Genomic DNA, 19275 nt, shown 5'->3' with positions numbered 1-19275 from the left:
TGGAGTTTGAACACAATGGCATTTGGGGAGGGGCTACATGACAGAAATACAATTATATAAGTGGAAATGTCATGCTACTAAAAAACAAAAGAAAAAAGGCCTGATTATTTTTAATCTACAAATAAATAACAATAAGAATAAGATTGTACCAACTATCCTATGAAGATACTGAAATATCTGCCTTCTGAAAGGGAATTAATTTTTCTAAAGTAATTACTTAATGTAATATGCTTTCCAAAGATAAACATTGCAATGGTAATTCCATCAAAGGATTATTTCCAAAAAAGTTTCTGAGAACATGTTTAGGCAAATGCCTTCAGATGTTAAAAGAACAGGTAATATCCACAATGTATGTTATACTTGAAAAAAATGTAAAAAATAAAATGACATCTATTTTAGGAAGCCTATACATCTTAGAACAAAAGCTCTCGAGGCAATGTTTTGTTAAAAGCTGAATCAGCCAATCTCAGTTATGAATTTAAAGGTAAATTCCTAAAAACAGTACTTGCCAGTGGAATGCAACAGCATGTAGGAAAGACTGTCCAAATAATACATATGGATATAGTACTGTATCAAAAGGTCAGAAGAAAAAGCCATCTTGATAAATACCAAAGCCGGTTTTAATAAAATCTAGTATGCAGTATTGATAAAATGCAAAACCCACTAAACTAAAAACTGGAGGATATTCTTTAGCAATGTGTACATTTCCTAAACTAAATACCAACAACCATAATTAACTATAAAACAATGAAAATCATTCCATTAAAGAGCAGGATTAAAATTAAATTAAAAAAAAGCAACAGTTTACTCTGATATAGTTTGAAAGTGGAGATGTTTCTGAGGGGCATAATCATGAAAGTGGGTGAGTAAGATGGTGAAAGAATTACAAGACAATGTGAGTGTGGCCTTAACAATGCAAAGAATGGGTCTAAACAATAATTTGAATCAACAACAAAGTTAGGTATGGATATACAAATGACATAAGAGATAGATGATGATAGGTGATAGATAGGTAGATAGACAAATAGACAGACAGACAGATAAATAGACAGATAGATAGATGAATATATGATACACAGATTGATAGATATCATAGTTATTCTTTCTCATAAAATATTACAATGGAAAAATAACTGGTTGGAAATAATAGTGGGAATTAATATCTTGAAATGAAGTTTACAAGGAAACCACCAAGAGACAATAAAGAATAGATGTGTGATGGAATGATGTGTTGGGCTTCAAGATTGCAAGGTGAGATACTATGAAACTGCAAGAATTTAAAATATTGTATTCAAGCTTCCTTCTCCAGCAGGTAGGAACCAGAGACCCACAGTCAGACATTACACAGAGAAAGACTGAACCACACATCTCTAAATGGGATGTCTCCATCAAATCCCTCCCCTCAGAGCCCAAGGAATCCCACAGAAGAGGAGGTGGATACAGAGTAAGAGCAAGAGAAGATGGAGGACATCAGGAAAACAAGGCCCTCTAAAACAACTGAGCAAATCTCTCATATGAACTCCCAGAGACCGAAGCAGCAAACACAGGGCCTCCACAGGTCTGCAGCGGGTCCCGTGTACACTACAGCTTTCAGTTCAGTGTCCTTATTGCACTGGATGTGTGATTGAGTGGGTCTCTGATTTTTGTGCCTTCTCTTGGGAGTCTTTTCCCTCTGTTGGTTTCCCTTGTCTAACTCTGGTGTGATTTTTTTTTTTTTAAATTTTGTCATGTTTGGTTACTGTCTCTTAGAAGCCTATTCTTTTCTAATGAGAGACAGAAAGGAAGCAGATCTGAATGGGAGAGGAGATGGGGAGGAATTAGGAGGAGTAAAGGGAAGGGAAACTATAAACAGGAGATACTATATGAAAAAAAGAATATTTTCAATAACAGTGGAAAAAAATAAATCATTACATTCAAAATTACTGCCCCTAGAACTTTAATATTCCTAAAGATCATTCATAAATTTCAGACAGAAAAAAAAAACATGATCAGCAAAATGAATAAAACAATGTCATCACTGAACACATATGCTTCTATTATAAAAGTCAATCATACAATAATGAGTAGGCCTAAACTGAGTAAGCCTAAAATCAACCTAATATTTATTAAAAGATATATTGCAAGCCAACAAGACACAGGTGATAGTGTTTAAAACTGTTTCTGATTTCAGAGAGAGAAAATTCAGTAAATTCTTACTCTTCACTGACTATCCAAATTCTTTCCAGAGCTGTTATTCTTTTATAGTTGGGGAATATAGAGACTAATGTCCGTGGCCTGAGTACTCCACAGTCCCTGCTCAGAAAAAGACAAAGCATGGAAATTAAAGAGGCAAGAGGAAAATGATGAAAGATTTAGGCTACACAGACCTTCTAGGGATTCAAAAGAATCATTGATGATTGAAGAGCTGAAAATAAACTAGTGAGAGTATTTTAAATAAATATGCAGGTCACTGTGTAAGACAGAGAAAGTGCTTGTACAGATTAGGAAAGCCAGGAATGCTCACAGTGGAAAGTAGACTCAAGACATCGATCTGTTTGCATACATGGTTACATAGTTGGTGAATGAACACGTGTGACATCGGGAATAAAGAATATAAATTAAAACAAGTGATTGTTTTGACCTTATCAAAATTGCAAGTATGGGGAAAAGTTGAACAGTGATGAGAATGTACTCATGTATTCTTGCCAAACTATACTCAATATTTTGAAAAAATGACATGGCAATATAGAGGAAGAAGAAGACAAAAAGAAAGGCAGGTAAGCAGGAAGGAAAAGAAATTGTTTATATAATTGCCCCAGTAAAACAACTTATGAGGAAATAGCCAAGGAAATGATCAGAGCTTAAAAAGAGAAAAATGTGTGTACATGGTAAGAAACAAAGTTGGACATAAAGAAAAGAATAAGTAATGACATGCCATCCATGGAATATTAGTGCCTCTTAAAATGCATTCATCAAAGAATAACCATAGCAATCTGCTAGCTAATCCAACTACAGGATGAACTATTGCTGCAGAATGGGAATTGTGATAATGTAAATAAAACAGCTCACTCTTCCCCAAGGAGAGGCAGTTCATTGCCAAGAGTTCTAGAAAGGCTCGGTGGTTGATTGAATGAGAGCAAAGTCCTCATTGGAGCCGAGCAGACACAGTCCACCTTTGCTGCCTTCAGTGCTGGGTAAAATGAAGAACCTGTCCAACACCATTACAACCTGGAACAGAGCTTCTGCACCCTGCCCGATAGTGTCTCATCTCCAAATATGCCAAAGCTAGCTTGATATCTCTTCCCAGTACCAGGTGATTGGACATGTTCTAACAAAGAGTAATGGCTTTTGAAAAATATTAATGTAGTTCACCTCTTTGAGAAGAATCTCCAACTCCCACCTGTGTTTTACAGAGCATCAGTGCTGTTGATTCTGGAAGACACTGTTTCCTTGGAGCCATCCACCACCTCTGGCTCTTTTAATCTTTCTGCCTCCTTTTATGCATAGATCACTTAACCTTGAGGGGAAGAACTTGATGAAGATATTCCATTAAGGACTGAGTGCTCCAAAGTCACTCTCTGCACACTGTCCAGTTGTGGATCTTTATGTTAATTTCCATCTACTACAAGAAGAAGATTCTCTAATGAGGACTGAGTCAAGCACCAATCAGTGGGTATAGCAACATGTCACTGGGAGTTATTTTATTGCTGTGTCCCTTTAGCAGAATAATGGCAGTAGGTTTTCCCCTAAGCCTATCTATTCTCTGGTTCATGGCCACTTTAGCAGTGTTAGGTATGGATTCTATCTCATAGAGTGGGGCTTAAATCCAATCAGGAAGTGGTTGGTTACTCCATATCATTTGTGCCATTATTGCAACAGTATATGTTGCAAGCAGGTCACTGTTGGAGGTCACAGAGTTTGTATCTGAGTCATATTGATGATTGCCTATCTCATTCTCCCATAGCATGCAGAATATCTTCCAACACATGAAAAAAAAAACTTAAGGAAAAAAATGATAGGAGGGCCAGGTGGAGGCCTAAACATCCTCAAGGCTCTGTGTGTTAGTAACAAGTTCCCAAAGCAGAGCTTTCATAAACACTGAAAGTCCATGGTAGCATAGCAGTAGTTATAAGCTATTACTGGTGTCCAAAGCCTTGGGTTGTGCAGCTCAGATGGAGGGAGGAGCTTTCTTGTTGAGAGGGTCAGAAGACTGAAACATGCCCCACCCATGCTGCTAAGGACACTCAGCCAAGGCAAGCCCCTAACCTTAACCCTGTTCCTCCTGTCAGCTAAGAGTATCTATGGGAAAAGCAAGAGATCATACCAGGTCCAGTGAGAAGTGAGCAGATCTCCCAGGGAGAAAGGAAGGAGGTTAGGCCAGGCCAACAGGAGAATTTTGCAACTTAGCTGCACACTCAGGACCTGGATTCAGATCTCTAGGTTTCCTAGCCTGGCCAGAGGGTGGATGAGCTGAATGGGGAAAATGCAAGTGGCCACCAGTCCTGGGTGAGTCTGTTTTTAAAGTTCCTAAGGAGATGTCCTTAGGAATTCAATAGGTCATTATATTTCTTGAAGGTCACAGCCTGTAAAGAAAAGGAAATTTACAAAAACTGAAAAAATTGGTTTCTTAAGAGAATTGTTAGAGTAGCTTACTGAGCAGCTGCTGACACCTGATTTAGGCACTTGACACTCATGCAAATCACATTGTGTGATTTTTAGTCTAATTATCACTAAAATGAGGGGGGGAAAACCCAAACTTCAACTTTCTAAAGCAAATGCTAGCAATGCATTTTAAATTTGCCTTCTTTCTCCTTGATGTAAAATATTGAAATGCTTGTTAATTCATTATCCAAAAAGGTACATTTCTGATAAATCAAAACACTTAAGGAAATTATTACCCGCACTACAATATGAATAAATGCCTTACCTCCTGGCTGTAACCTTTGCGAGCTAGCATTTATCATTCAGATCACATGAAATAGCCACAAACCTAATTTTGCTAGTGCCAACACTAATACACTGTGGAAAGTTTGTGATTATAAATGTTTGTGTCATTCTTGTAATTATGGGGACAGGGTGACTAGTTGACAAGGCTTGTGTTCCCCCAAAGGAACGCAATAAAGAAGGACATCAGGGCACAGAATAAACGTGTGCCTCTCTCGTGTGCTGATAGACTCGTGGAAAAAGAAAGCTCACAGAAATCAGAAAACAAAGCAGTCCCAGGAAATTCAGCAGAGCAATCAGACCCATCAACCGTTTTTCCTCCCCCCAGCTGTCCACCTCACAAGGGACAACTGTTCCTTAATACTACTCAGCCCCGTTTTAGATGTCCTGGTGAAGAAGAAAAAAAAGCTGAAAAACTGAGCTAATATGAATTCTATAAAACATAAAAATACTTGGAAATTCTGAAAATTCAGTTCAAAGTATTTGTACTTTGTTAGGGCTATGATACATTCACACCCACATGCATATTTATAAACGTTTTTATAAATGTGTTCTTAGCTTACATTTTCTTTTTCCTTTTTGTCCTGCTTCCTTCCCTGCATCTAACCCACTTCATTCCCCTCTTAGGAACCCTTACTACAAAACACATATTCTTTCCTATGCTTTGCAGACACATGTGTGTGTTCTTACTTGCTTTATCTCAAGTTTTGCCACTATGAAAAATACTGGAGTGAACATCTTCGAAGTTATTTTTGTTTACTAGAATTGTAACTGTATGGGATAGATTTCAGAGGTAATAGGGTTATTGAGAGGAAAGGTTTTTGTTCTGTTTTGTTTTGCTTTTTATTGTGGGTCTACTTTCCTAAAAGTCTGTAACCATCGGCATTTGCTTGAGCCGTCTGTAAACATGTACTTGTTCTGACATCCTGCCCCTTATGGTTAGGTTTCTCTCTAACTTTGCTCATCTGTCTGTGGTAAAAAGGATCTTTGTGGCAGCATGCCCCCCTTGTCGAGCTGCCTTTGATGCTGATTTACTTTATTAATTTGCTCATCTTGATCTTCTCATGGGTATCTTTTGTGGTCCATTTTCCTGCTGGTCTGTACTTTGAGGGCCTTTGTCAGCACTCTGTGTTTACATCAACAGCCCATTCTTTGTCAGTGGAAAATCCAGCTTTCCAAGTTTGCCTTGTGCCTTTTGATTTTATTGCCGTACAAAGGCTTTTTGTCTTTTTTTATATGATGCTTGGGGTTGAACCCAGGGCCTCAAATGCACTAGGCAAGTCTCGTATCCCTGACCTACTCACATCTCAGCTCCTTAGCTATTTAAGGTGCACAAATATGTATGCTTTCTGACTCCTGAATTGATTAAGGTATTTATAGCCCTAAGTGCTTTATGGTTTCACCTGGATTTTCTTCCCAGAGTTTCATTGGTTGTCTTATTTACATTTATCTTTGGAGCATTGGATATTTGCTTTTGTGTATGATGACAAGTCAGTGACCCAGTTAATAAAACTCTAGTGAGCATCTACTATCCACATAGCCCAAAGCCTGTCAGCTAATGTGGACACAAACCTGACAGCTCCACACTCCTACCCCAATGCTGCCCACCTGGGCAAGGTCAGGAGTCTGTCAGGGGGACTTCAAAACTTGAATAAGCATCCCTATCACCCACAGCTCTCCATGCCCATTGTATAGAAGCTATCATAGACAAAGGCCCTAGATAGACATCAAGGGTTGAGCGACCACTCAGGGGATAAAGGGCTTCTTCTGCAAGCACAAGGACCAGAGTTTACATCCTCAGAGCCCACGTAAAAGCCAGGCAAGCATGGTGACCACTAGAAAAGCACTAGGGGAACAGAGGCAGAAGATCCCAGGAGCAAGCTGGCTATATAGACTAGCAGTAATTGTCAAACTCCTAGTTCATCAAGAAACCCTGGCTCAATAAACAAGTGGTGAACAATCAGTTGTTGACTTCACACCTAAAAGCATACACAGAGAGAGAGGGGTGGGGTGGAGAGAGAGAGAGAAAGAGAGAGAGAGAGAGAGAGAGAGAGAGAGAGAGAGAGAGGAAGAGGGGAAAGGAGGGAGGGAGAGAGAGAGAAAGCAGTAGCAACAAATACAGGCTTGAGTTCTGTATTCATTTTCTGGGGCTGGGGTAACAAACCACAGACCAAGGGGCTTAAGCAGCGTAACTGTTGCCTTGCATTCTAAAGGCTCAGAGTCGCAAGTGTTACATCAGTAGGATTCCTTTGAGACCTCTGTTCCTGGTTTGTCAATGCAGTTTTCCGTGTGTGTGTGTGTGTGTGTGTGTGTGTGTGTGTGTGTGTGTGTGTGTGTGTGTGTGTGTGTTTACACACATGTGTGCAGATGCTAGTTGAAGCCAGAAGAAGTGGTCAGATTCCCATTAAGCTGGAGTTACAGGAGGTTGTGAGGTGCCTGATATGGGTACTAGCAGCCAAACTCGGGTCCTCTGGAAGAGCGGGAAGCTCTCTTATTAACTGCTGAACTGCTGCTCCAGCCCCAACCAGAAAACCTTCACTGAGTATGTATTATATGTTCCCTGAAGTTCTGGGAACTCAGGAAAAAGCAGGGGAGGGAGTGCGCCTTCAGAAACACGGTCCTTGGGTCTGAAGGCATGATGGTGAGCACAGAGATCAGAGCTAATAGGACCTGTCGAAAGGGCCTACAGTCTGTCTGTGAAGGGCACCCTTGACCTTCTAGAAGGCATTTTGTTCTTTAAAATGATACTTTATTTATGGGGCTAGAGAAATGGCTCGGTGGTTAAGAGCACTAGCTGCTCTTGCAGAGGACCCAAGTTTGGTTCCTACCGTCCACTTGGTGGCTCTCCACCATTTATAACCCCAGTTCCAAGGAATCAGTTTCAAAGCACCCATCACCCTCTTCTGGCCTCCACTGGCACTAGGCAGTCATGTGGTGCACAGACAAAGCATTCATATGCATAAAGTAAATACATAAAAATTTAAATAATAATAAAACATTTTATTTAATGTTCATATGTGCACATAACATATTTTGGTCATGTTCGCCCTCCCATTCTCTCCCTCTAATTCTCCCTCTACTCCCCTACCACATTTCCCTCCCATCCAGCTCCATTTGCCCTCTTTGTTTAAATACCCACTGAGTCCTTGTATTGTATGGGTCATGGTACTGGAACATGGATAGCATCTCGGGGGCCTCATCCCTGGAGAAAACTTCCTCCCCCAGCAATGGCTGATAGCTTCACAGACAAGAGCTGGGACTTCACAAGCCCTTCTCCCAGCCAAGCTAGGATTGGGCTGGCTGGGTCTTATGCAAGAATTAGGCTGCATTGTGACATTTTCCAAACAAAATTTGTTAAGTTGTTTTTCTTCTGCTGGCTTTCTCCCCTGTTTCCTTCCTCCTTTGTGCCTGCCCAACCCCAATATCCATGTTCAGTGGAATCTGTAATAATACTCAGATTGAATAGAGACAATTGGATGGGATGCAGGGCCAAGAATTCCTTTATCCTCAGGATCTTTTTTGTTCCTCACTCGCACAGCAATTATTCGGATTCTTTGCCATCTTCAATTTATTTCTGTCACAACAGTGTTGTTCTAATACATCAATCCAGACTTCAGATGGTATTAAAGTCAAGCTAAAGTGTCGTCACAGACAGCTTTAAAGTGTTTCTAAAAATTACTAAGAATATATATAATAACTTGATACTTTATTTTTGTATTTCTTGCCATTCAGGTAAAAATGAGATGAGTAGATTCAACCTCTATGTTATAAGAATAGTCCTGGCCTCATCCCTTCTATGACTCGTGTCCCTATTCCACACTACCAAACTCTTCTTGCTCTTTTTTTTTTTCCTCCTCTTTTTCTCTCAAAGTCCTAGACCATCAGACAATTGGAGGAGAACACGTGACTAGAAATATAATACTAGTGTAAAACAAATACAGTTTACATTCATAGTTCTCATTCATCCAAAGGAAAAACATAGTTTCTGGAATTTGGAACTTATTTATGATCACCTTTCTTATAGGTGTCACTAAAGAAGAGCCAGAAATATTGAGACCTCCAAGACGACCCCGGAAACCCAAAACATTAAATAACCCTGAAGACTCTACATACTACTATCTACTCCATGTAAGTGGCTCATTCTTACAATCAAACTGAGGACCAGTGGAGAGTGTGGCTGCCTTAGGCTGCTCCAGAAGAAGGCCTTGCAACACAAAGGCCCTCCTTGAATTCCGTGTAACAAATAGCCCATTAAATGGCCCTGTTGTTTTCTTCTAGCCCTTTTCCTCATGGTCCTGGCCTCTCTTGTAGCCTAGGACCTACTGTGTTCTCCCAGGAACTTCTTCTGGTAGCCACTTGTCTGAACTTACATACAGATACCAATGTAGAAAGGGAAATCCATCATGGGAAAGCCTTCCAGACAGACATTCACTGAAATGAGTATGTTGTTGTGCAAGTAGAAAGAGAGAAGTGAACCTTTGTTGAGCTTCTGCACATTCCTAGCCAATAATGAAATGTATTTATAACCATTGTGATAGCTGATCCTAGAACCAGCCCTTAACTTTATGATCATATCTCAGGTCAGAATCGTGAGACACAGGTGAACATCTTACCCTTCATATCAGGGCCATTAACTTTATTGAGATCTCCTGGATCCACTCAGTTGGGCAGTGTGTATGGTCTCTACTAGGCTTCCCTTCCCCTCATGTTCCTGTTCTCCAAGCATGTGGCTGCCATCACCTTGGTTTCCAAAACCAAGAACTTAGTGGCTGTCCTGGGTCTTGCCCTCCCGTTTATACCTTACACCTGTGCCAGTTCCACATTAAGCCTTCTAGCTATCATTCCTTCCTCTGTCTCTAACCACATAGAGTATCCCCAATTCTGACCATCACCATTTCTTAGTCAGACAGTTTCAGGCTTCAAATCTCACCTTCCCCCAACCTACACCAGAAAATTCTCTATACTGTAAATTCGATTATGTTCTTCCTTCAGTTGGCTCAGTAACTCCATCAGCAAGAAGTCCAGATTCCAATGTCTTCTTCACAGGACACAGAGCTTCTGCCCCATGTCAACTCACCACAGCAAATTGCTTACACTCCCACAGCGAGCAGCATCCCCTCAGCCTCCAAGTCTTCCCATCCCAATAGGTCCCTTTGACCCCAATGGTCCCTCCACTTGTAATACTTATTCAATCTACATTCTGCACTGCCACAGAGAGGAGCAGGACTTCTCCATGACCATAAAAAACCAGAGAATCTGAGAGTTCATTGGAAACAAGATTGACACGCCACAGGCAGAAAAATAAAGCTCACGTCAGACTTCCCAGTTAGCTGGGCCAGTTCTAGTCTCCCCTTCTCCATGGTGAATTCACCATGTTTCTGCACAGTGCTTCTCTCCCTCATGGTGTTGCCCAGAATTCAAACTTACAACCTCTTCACCTTTAAGTTCCTTAGAAAAGTCTCATCAGCGGCTGGGACCTTAGTCACTGCTGAGTTGAGAACCATTGTCTCTGGCTTAGATCACTTTTCTAGCTCCAAACACAAATAGCAAACTACCGAATGTTTGTTCCATGATCTACATGGATGTGCATACAGAGAGGTCCAAATGTAGGTGCATTCATTCATAATGTGTTGGGATATGTCACATGTCATATAAGTCACCCAGTTAGAATACAACAAAAATGGCTTTTAGTACAACCATCACCACAGTCAATTCTATAAGATTTCTATCACTTCAAAATGAAACTCTACTCATTATCAGTCACTCCCACATTAGATTCTTGACCCAAATCCTAAGAAATCCCTAACTGACAGTGATAGAATCCCATCTAAACAGAAGCACATAGTATGTGTTATATGACATAGTTTTATAAGGTAGTAATCATTTATCCTGGTTCTTCTTCTTTCTCATACATCATTGAGATAATAAATATCACACATAATGGTTGCATATTACTATTTAATATATATTTTCAATTCTTCTATTCCCATTAGAAGTCAATCCAAGAAGAAAAACGGAGACCAAGAAAAGACAGGTAATTATCTTTCTTAAATTACAGCATCATTTTGTTCAAATAAAACTATAAATCTTTATGTTCAAATTTTATTACCAATCACATATATTTGGAAAGTAGCATGATCTCAAAACATGTATATACTAAGTGTAAGGACTACATGAAATTTATAAATTAAATATACTGAGCCAGAACCATACAAAGCATTCACTAAGAACTCAAATATGATTTGGATGAATTACATCATTGGGATAGACTGCTTTTCTCCACCCATTTAATAATGGTAATTAAGCGATCAGAACACTTCAGTATCCACAAACTTTCTTTTCCTTTTTGTTTTATAATCTTTTGATACATATTAAATGTCACATTTTATACTTTTTGTGGGTTGTTAGGATGGCAAGGGCTGCAGTTTTGGTAGGTGTGGTGGGTACGCTTATCTTCACATGACTCCTTTCCCTGTAATATTGCAGTCTTTCAATACTTCAATATTTTGACATTTTAATCTTATTATCATGTCAGATAACTTTCAGACAATGCTAGGAATACTAAGGGGTGCTTATATTGAACATAAGCGGAGCTCCCTATTTATCACTTGGTGGTACCTATAACAGCAGTCAGTTAAGGTTATGGATGAAAATGCTTTGTATTCACTCAACCAAGGCCAGTTTTCATGACAGTTATCCATGAGCCTGGTGTGAATATGAATTTAGACTGGCCAAACCGGACACCATTGTCACTGGCAGTTCTAGAAAATACCAGTTCATGTTAAACCAGACCTGACAAAAGCAAGAAAAGCCAGTCCGGCAGCTAATGCTTTTAATTAACAGGATGTGCTGTTTTCTACATTTCAGGGTTTCACCCATATATGTGGGCATGTTTATGATGCTCTTAGGTTACAGTAAAAACTAAGAAGAAAATTCTTAGCCTGTAAATCGAGTGAGTAGAAATTAGACTGATTGTGTAGTGTGTTTATGTGTTCATCTACAGTCAAGGAAAATTACTAGGTTTGGAAGATTTCTACTATAAGGAACTTTTGCCCACTCATTCTGGACCAAAGGAACATAGCTCTAATGTAAGAGAATGGAGACCACAAAAGGAACTCCAGGATCAGTGCACTGAGATTAATGAAAGGTAATAACATACAGTCTGTATAATGTTCAATGATAAACTTTGAATGGAAATTCAAAAATTCCAAATTAAGCAATTTTGTTTCATACCATAATACCATATTTTTCTGAATATTTCATCTTATTAGTAATATACTGATCAAAGTCAAATCATGAATGTGATGGCAGTACAGTCATACATTCTAGTTTTCCTAGGAAAGGCCCTCATTCACACCCCTTTGCTTGATGTAGTTATTAATAACATCCCTTTAGAAATGTGTCAGTTTAAGTGATAAACTTTATGGTCATCCTAACTATAAGCAACACAATATACTTTTATCTGTACTAAGGTCTAAACAATGTAATTTTAACACAGGAGATTTTTTGAGACAGGATCTCACCATTTAACTTTGCTAGCCTAGAACTCTATATAGATCAGGCTATCCTAGAAGTCACAGAAATCTACCTACTTCTGCCTCCCAAGTACTGGAATTAAACGGGTGTGCCACCATAACTCGTCTTACTTATTGGATTTTTAATCACAATTCTAATTTTCAGAATCAGGGATAACAAACAAAAATAATTTTGGGAAAAAAAGATTCATGAAAAAAATAGGTGTCTTGGGTATGATTTTTTTCATCTGATCACTAATTTTGTGACATTAAATAATTTATCTTGCAGCTTATATACAACTTTGGGAATAATTTTCCTCTTTCCTCCAAAATTCATTGTGAAATTTTGAGAGTAGGGGTGCATAATAGAATAAAAACATGTTGCATGAGAAATAGGAGCATTAGCAGGCAAATGGGAGATGATTGGAAATCCTCAGCAAACATCCTGTTGCCTAGGGTACCCAGACCCCTTCACCCCTCTCTTTCACAGTGTGCAATGGTGGTTAGAGAGAAGAAATCTGGGAGTCCAAATGTCTCAAGTTTGGGCCCCGACTGAGCCACTTGAGAAGCTTTGTGTTTTCTGAGCTCTTTAAGCCACTGTTTTCATACCCACAGAGCAATCTTTAAAATCCCTGCCTCACTATCTTGTTATAGAGATTAAATGAAATGATAAACTGCTTAGCATACTATGTTCATAGAAGAGGATTTCTGTTAATACTGATGGCTATTATTATCTCCCTTTATTTGCTTTGTCAAAATCTGCCTGCACCATGATCTCTAAACCCTTGTCTCCAAGATGCATTCTTCCATCTTGGAACCAAAACCTCTAACTTGTTCACACTTGGTGGGGTTCTAGTAGAAGCACAGAGTTCTTTGTGGGAGCATAGAACACCAAGTGCCTGAGAGATGAAATGATGTGTCTGTGGTCACAAACGGAGTGAGGGTTCTCCAACTTAGGGTTTTCCACACTCTGCTCAGCTGCTTTGCACTGATTTGTCTGATTCCTATTGTAACAGCTAACTCTACTCCGTCTCTAGTATATCCTTTGTCTACCACCAATTGACAGATCCATGCCTACTGGGAAGGCATTATATCCCGGAAACACTGCATGCTTCCCAGCAACATCCACAGATGAGTATTTAGATCCACTGGTTGAGTGCTTACTTTGTTCTAGGCATTATATGGTTACCTCATTGCATTGGTAAGACAGTTACTATTACTGCCCTCATTTATGAGCATGGAGGCTAAGTCTCCAGATGTTAGTGACTGTAGTCACCCACATAATAATTGATGGGGTTCGAAAATTTGAACACAGGATTTTGTATACTTAGATTCAATGACTTTAACCACTGTTTAATATTGTCACTTTATGCAAAGCACGATGCTGGAGACTTAATGAAATAGTGAGTATTAGGGTAACAAATGTGTGGTTTCTACATCAAATGATCTTGAGGGAAATGATATTCACATACCAGTGATGAGCAAGGTGACTCCAAGAGAGGAGGACTTTTTCTAAACTCAGCAACAGTATAGCTACACCTCAGTAAGAGCCTGGTTTAAAACAGAAATCAAATGCAAAAGGAGAATAGCTCTCCATTACATGTTGGAACAATTAGCAAAATTTGATGCCCAATTGTATTAATTCAGAAAAAGTATCTTTATGTGGGCATGAGCACATCCATAACTACAAATATATATACACCAACTGCTGACGACATTGCCCAGTTTACATAGGTTTACATAGGTTTACATAGGCCTGGGGAAGGGTGCACCAATAATAATACTTCATGGATTTTTTTAATTGACAAATTAAATTTAATAAATTGATAAATTTAAAATAAATTTTAAAAATTAAATTGATAAATTAAAATTATGTACATTTGTGGTACAGAAAAAATATTTTTGAAATACACATATGTATAGCTAAATTGAACTGTTTAAATTTGCATAACCTTAAAAGTCTAGCTCAAAGTCAATTTCAAGTAATCAATGTATTGCTATGAATTATCATCACTAAATAGACCTCTTAAATTTATTCATACCAACTGAAATTTAATATTCTTTAATCAGTATGTCCCCAACCTCCTGTCTCAAAGCCCTGATGAGCATCTTTCTATGAGTTTGACATTTTTAGGCTGCACGCATAAGTGAGGTCTTGCAGAACTTCACTGACATTTCCCTTAACATAATGTCCTCCAGGTTTATCCATATTCCCATAACTTCTTCTTAAGACTGAATATCTCATGGCGTGTAACAACCACATGTTTATTCATGCATCCATTGATGGACACATGGCTTGATTGCATAATTTGGGTGTTGTGAATAATGCTGCAACCAACATTAGACTACAGGTATCTCTCAAAATATTCACTTCATTTCCTTTGGTGATATACCTTGTAGTGAGATTTAGGGATCTCATTAAGAATAGTTGCTAAATACTAAGACTTTGATGGTTTTGAAGAATATACTCACTGTCCTTTATGATGGTTGTACCAATTTACATTCTCCCAACACTGTACAAGGGTTCCCTTTTCTTTACATCCTCATCAGCACTCATCAGCATTTACATTTTGATAATAGGCATCCTACATAGTATGAGATCATGTTTCATTGTGATTTTAAATTGTATTTCCTTGGTGATTAATAATGTTGGTCATTTTTTAAATTTTAAGATAAAATTTATACAACAGAATTCACTTGACCATTTTAAAAAGCCCAATTCAGTGGGTTTAATACCTACCAACCAAATACCTACCAACATCGCCACCCTTCCACCCCTGTTCCCTGGCAACCACTGTAGCCAGATGTTTCTCAGTCCCGCCACCACCACCACCACCCCCATGGTCCCACAGCCACTTATAAAATAATCACTCAGAGGCTTATATTAATTACAAACTATATGGCCTATGGCTTCAGCTTCTTGCTAGCTAGCTCTTTTATCTTAAATTAGCCCATTCTTATTAATCTATATGTTGCCATGTGGCCTTGGCATTACCAGTCTGCTGGCATCTTGTTGCTCCTTTGTCCACATTGGTCTCTCTCTCTCTCTCTCTCTCTCTCTCTCTCTCTCTCTCTCTCTCTCTCTCTCTCTCTCGACTCCACCCTTCTTCTCTGGGTATCTCTGCTTGAATTTCCTGACTGGCTGTAAGCTTTCTTGCCATAGGCCAAAACAGCTTTATTTATTATCCAATGGGAGGTACACATATTCACATCATACAGAAAGACATCTCACAGCAAACCACTAATCAATTTGCTTTCTGTAGTTATTCAGAACATTTCATATAAATGGAAATATACGTGTGACTTCTTTGTTCTAGCTACTTCCCTTAGCATGTGATTTTTTTAAATTTTGTGTGTGTGCATCATATGTATGTGAGCTCCAGTACACATGTACCACAGCATGTGGAAGCCAGAAGACAACATTTGCAAGTTGGTTTTTGCATTCTACCTTTGCCTTTGTTTTTAGGCAAGGCCTCTTGTTTCTTATTGCTACATTACATACTCCAGGCCTTAGAGCAATTCTCCCAGCTGTACCTCCCATAGTACTGTAGGAGTCCTAAGATTACAAATACCCACCACTATGTCTGGCTTTTTACAAGTTTCAGAGATCTGAACACAGGACATTAGGTTTGCACAGTGAACATTTTTACCCACTGAGTCATCCCTTTAACCTAACAAAGTGATTTCAAATTTTCACTCTTTTAAAAATTTAGCAATCTATTAAGGCTGCTGAAAATGGAGATTTCCTAACCCTGTCTAATGACTGTGTCACTTTAAGCAGACAGGTTTTGTTGTCAGACAGCTGGGAACCTGCTTCTTTCTTATTTCCAGTCAGAGTGGTACTGTATTGGTACGAGCATCCTTTCTTCCAAGAATGTGACATTCAGTCTTGCATTGAACATTTTTTGCATGTACATTTTGGTTGTTTGTATGCCTTCTTTTGAAGTGACCTTTGCCCATTTTCTAACCATTTCACATGTTTTTGTTGAATTGTTTGAGTTCCTTGTAGATTTTGGACATTGTCCCCTTTATCAATTGTATCGCTTGCAAATATTTATTACTCTTTATTGAGTCGTCTCTTCACTGTTTTTGATTATTTTCTTTGCTGTATTTTTAATCCTCTTTGCCTGGTTTGTTTTTGTTTTTGTTTTGTATAATCTAATCTGTCTGTGTTTGTGGTTACTCTTGTCACAGCCTGTGATTTGGTGGTGATACCCAAATATCCTTTGTCCAAACCAGAGTTGTAGATATTTTCCTCTATATTTTAGCAGATTTGCTGTCTTAGGTGGTAGATCAAGTCTTTAATCTTCTTGAGTGACCATTCTGTATATGCTGTGAAGTAAGCCTCTGATACCATTCTTTTGTGTGTGCATATCCAGTTTCCCAAAATTGATTATTGAAGACATTGTCCTTTCCCTGCTATAAGCTCCTGGCATCTTACTCAAACCCAATGGACTATAAATGAATCTGTTTATTCTATTTATTTTTGAGCCCTCTGTTCCATTTCGTTGGCCTATGTGTCTGTCTGTATGCCAGTTTTCATGCTGGGTTAGATAGATAGATAGATAGATAGATAGATAGATAGATAGATAGACAGATAGATAGATTTTTTAACCAAATAATGTGATGTCTCCAGCTTTGTTCTTTTTGTTCAAAACTGCTTTTGCTATTTAGAGTCTCTTGGAGTACCCAATGAGTTATTTGTATTCTTTTTTCCTATTCTGAAAAAGAAAGGAAGAAACTAAGAGTACACATTGACTGGAGTCCCTACAGTGGGTCCAGGAAAGCAGTTTCATTAAAAACATAGAAGCCTGCCTGGCAGTGGTGGCCCACATCTTTAATCCCAGCACTGAGGAGGCAAAAACAGGCATATCTCTGAGTTTGAGGCCAGCCTGGTCTACAATGCAAAGTACAGGATAGCCTGGGCTAAATAGAGAAAACTTGTCTCCAAATAGAAATAAAATAAATAAAAATATTTTTTTTAAATGAAGCCTTGAAAAGTCAACAGAGCAAGCAGTACCTGAGACCCTACTAGAGTGATTAGTCAGATTGAGGCAGTGTTTAAAGGAAACATTTGAGCTATTTAAAAGCCCAAAAATGAGTGCCACAGTGGTGGTTCAGGCCTTTAATCCCAGCACTTAGGAGGCAGAGGCAGACAGATCTCTGAGTTTGAAGCCAGCCTGGTCTATATAGTGAGTTCCAGGATAGCCAGGGCTACACAGAGAAACCCTGTCTCAAAAAAAAAAAAAAAAAAAAAAAGAAAGAAAGAAAAGAAAAGAAAAAGAAAAATGAAAAAGAAAACAAACAAACAAAAAAAATCCAGAAGGTGGGCATCTATTTATACACTGTGAATCTTCCTGTTTGACGGAAGTCTATTAAAAAACAAAATAAGGCACTAAAATAAGTATTTCTTTATTAGCCGCGAGCTACTGTTCCAAACAAAGCCAGCCTTTGTGATCTCTATCTTCAAGTGCTTGGCTCTCTTCCGAACACAAAAGCTACTAATTTCAACTCTGCAAAACTGCAGACCGTTTTTTTACAGCTAGCTACTTCGTTGGGTCATTTTCCCTGACATTTTGATCGCACCTTTCTAAAATGCCTGTGTTTGGTGGTTGGCTGAAGGCAGAGGGGCGCCCAGCCCTGGGAGGGCGGGTGGAAATACCGTCAGGAGCAGTTGCCATTGACCGTGAGAACCCGGTCTGACTTGCAGGTGCTGGACCGCCACGGGGAGCGAGGAGATCTCAGCCAACCCTTACGACTACAGAAGGCTCCTGCGGAAAACCTCCCAGCGCCAGCGCCTGGTGCAGCAGTTGTAGCGCAGCTACAGAGCTTCAGAAAGTGCTGGACCCTGAGACACCAGAAGGACCAAAGCAGCCCCGGGGACCCTCTCGCACCCACCCGAACACTCAGGCACTGGAGCCGCTGATGGCCTGCCAGCTCTGTTCCCTCTCAAATACTAGGGCCACCTCAAGGCCCTGACCCAAGAGAATCTGAATTCCTTTGGGGAGTTCCAGATACTGGACCCCCAGACTTCTCCCGCCTGCCCGTCGCCCCCATGGCCCTAATGTACCACTGTATTCTGCTGTTTGTGATTCAGGGTACTCACTCTGCCTGGGCTGTCACCACCCCCTTTGCTCGTTTTGAAATGATTTAAGAGATTTCTTCTTTCTTGAAAAGACTTTCTCAGGACCAAACGACAGTCGCTCTTGGTTGGGTCCGTCAGAACAAAGGTGAGGTGGCAGTGGGAAGGAGTTTTCTCCTCTCTTGATTAATAATATTGCTAAATAAAGCAAGCATCCTGGGAAGTGTGTGTTTGACAAGGGCTTGTTCACCTTGTGCCTTGGGGGGCCTCTGTCTCTGGTACAAGGCTGGGCTGGTGGCAGGAGCTGGGATGACTTCTGTCTTCATCAGCAAATCCCCAGCACCAGGTACTCTAAAGCACAGTCTACTTAAACTTTACGGAGAATCATGGACGAACCTCCAAACCCACACTCACACAGCCTTCCAGGCCAGCCCACGCTGGCACTGGTCCTCGCACTGGGGACTGTCAGATAGAAAGGTCTCTTATTCTACAGATTTGAAGTAGCCTCCCCTGGGAAATTGGCCACATACAAGTGAGCAAAAGGGCAGTGAGTGGGTGGGAGGCAGGAGTTTCCTTACCACTCGAGTGTAGCTTATTAAAACAAACAAATAAAAAACTCTCCAGGTTAACCCTTCCATGCAAGACACCTTCCAGGTCTACACCACGTAGTGGGTAAAGAAGGTGTAGGCAGGGTTCCAGGCAGGACTGAATGAGCAAATAAGTTCTGATCACTTTAGGTCAGGGTTTGGTTCCTGC

General features: G+C 39.7%; 1 protein-coding gene across 1 annotated transcript in view; it reads left to right on the top strand.

Annotated features, from left to right (window-relative positions):
• Myo3a (myosin IIIA) overlaps positions 1-18734 on the top strand; it is a 176718-nt gene extending 157984 nt beyond the window's left edge. Inside the window, exons 30-33 of the mRNA XM_042278011.2 lie at positions 8948-9051; positions 10917-10957; positions 11927-12070; positions 18148-18734. Of these exons, the coding sequence (XP_042133945.2) occupies positions 8948-9051; positions 10917-10957; positions 11927-12070; positions 18148-18253 (395 nt within the window). The 3' untranslated portion in view covers positions 18254-18734. The remainder of the gene's footprint in view (positions 1-8947; positions 9052-10916; positions 10958-11926; positions 12071-18147) is intronic.
• Positions 18735-19275: the final 541 nt, after the last annotated feature.

Source organism: Peromyscus maniculatus, chromosome 5 (assembly GCF_049852395.1).
Source record: "Peromyscus maniculatus bairdii isolate BWxNUB_F1_BW_parent chromosome 5, HU_Pman_BW_mat_3.1, whole genome shotgun sequence".
In the NCBI taxonomy this organism is placed as follows: Eukaryota; Metazoa; Chordata; class Mammalia; order Rodentia; family Cricetidae; genus Peromyscus; species Peromyscus maniculatus.
The sequence above is the reverse complement of the archived record's forward strand: the minus strand, read 5'-3'. Positions and strand labels throughout refer to the sequence as shown.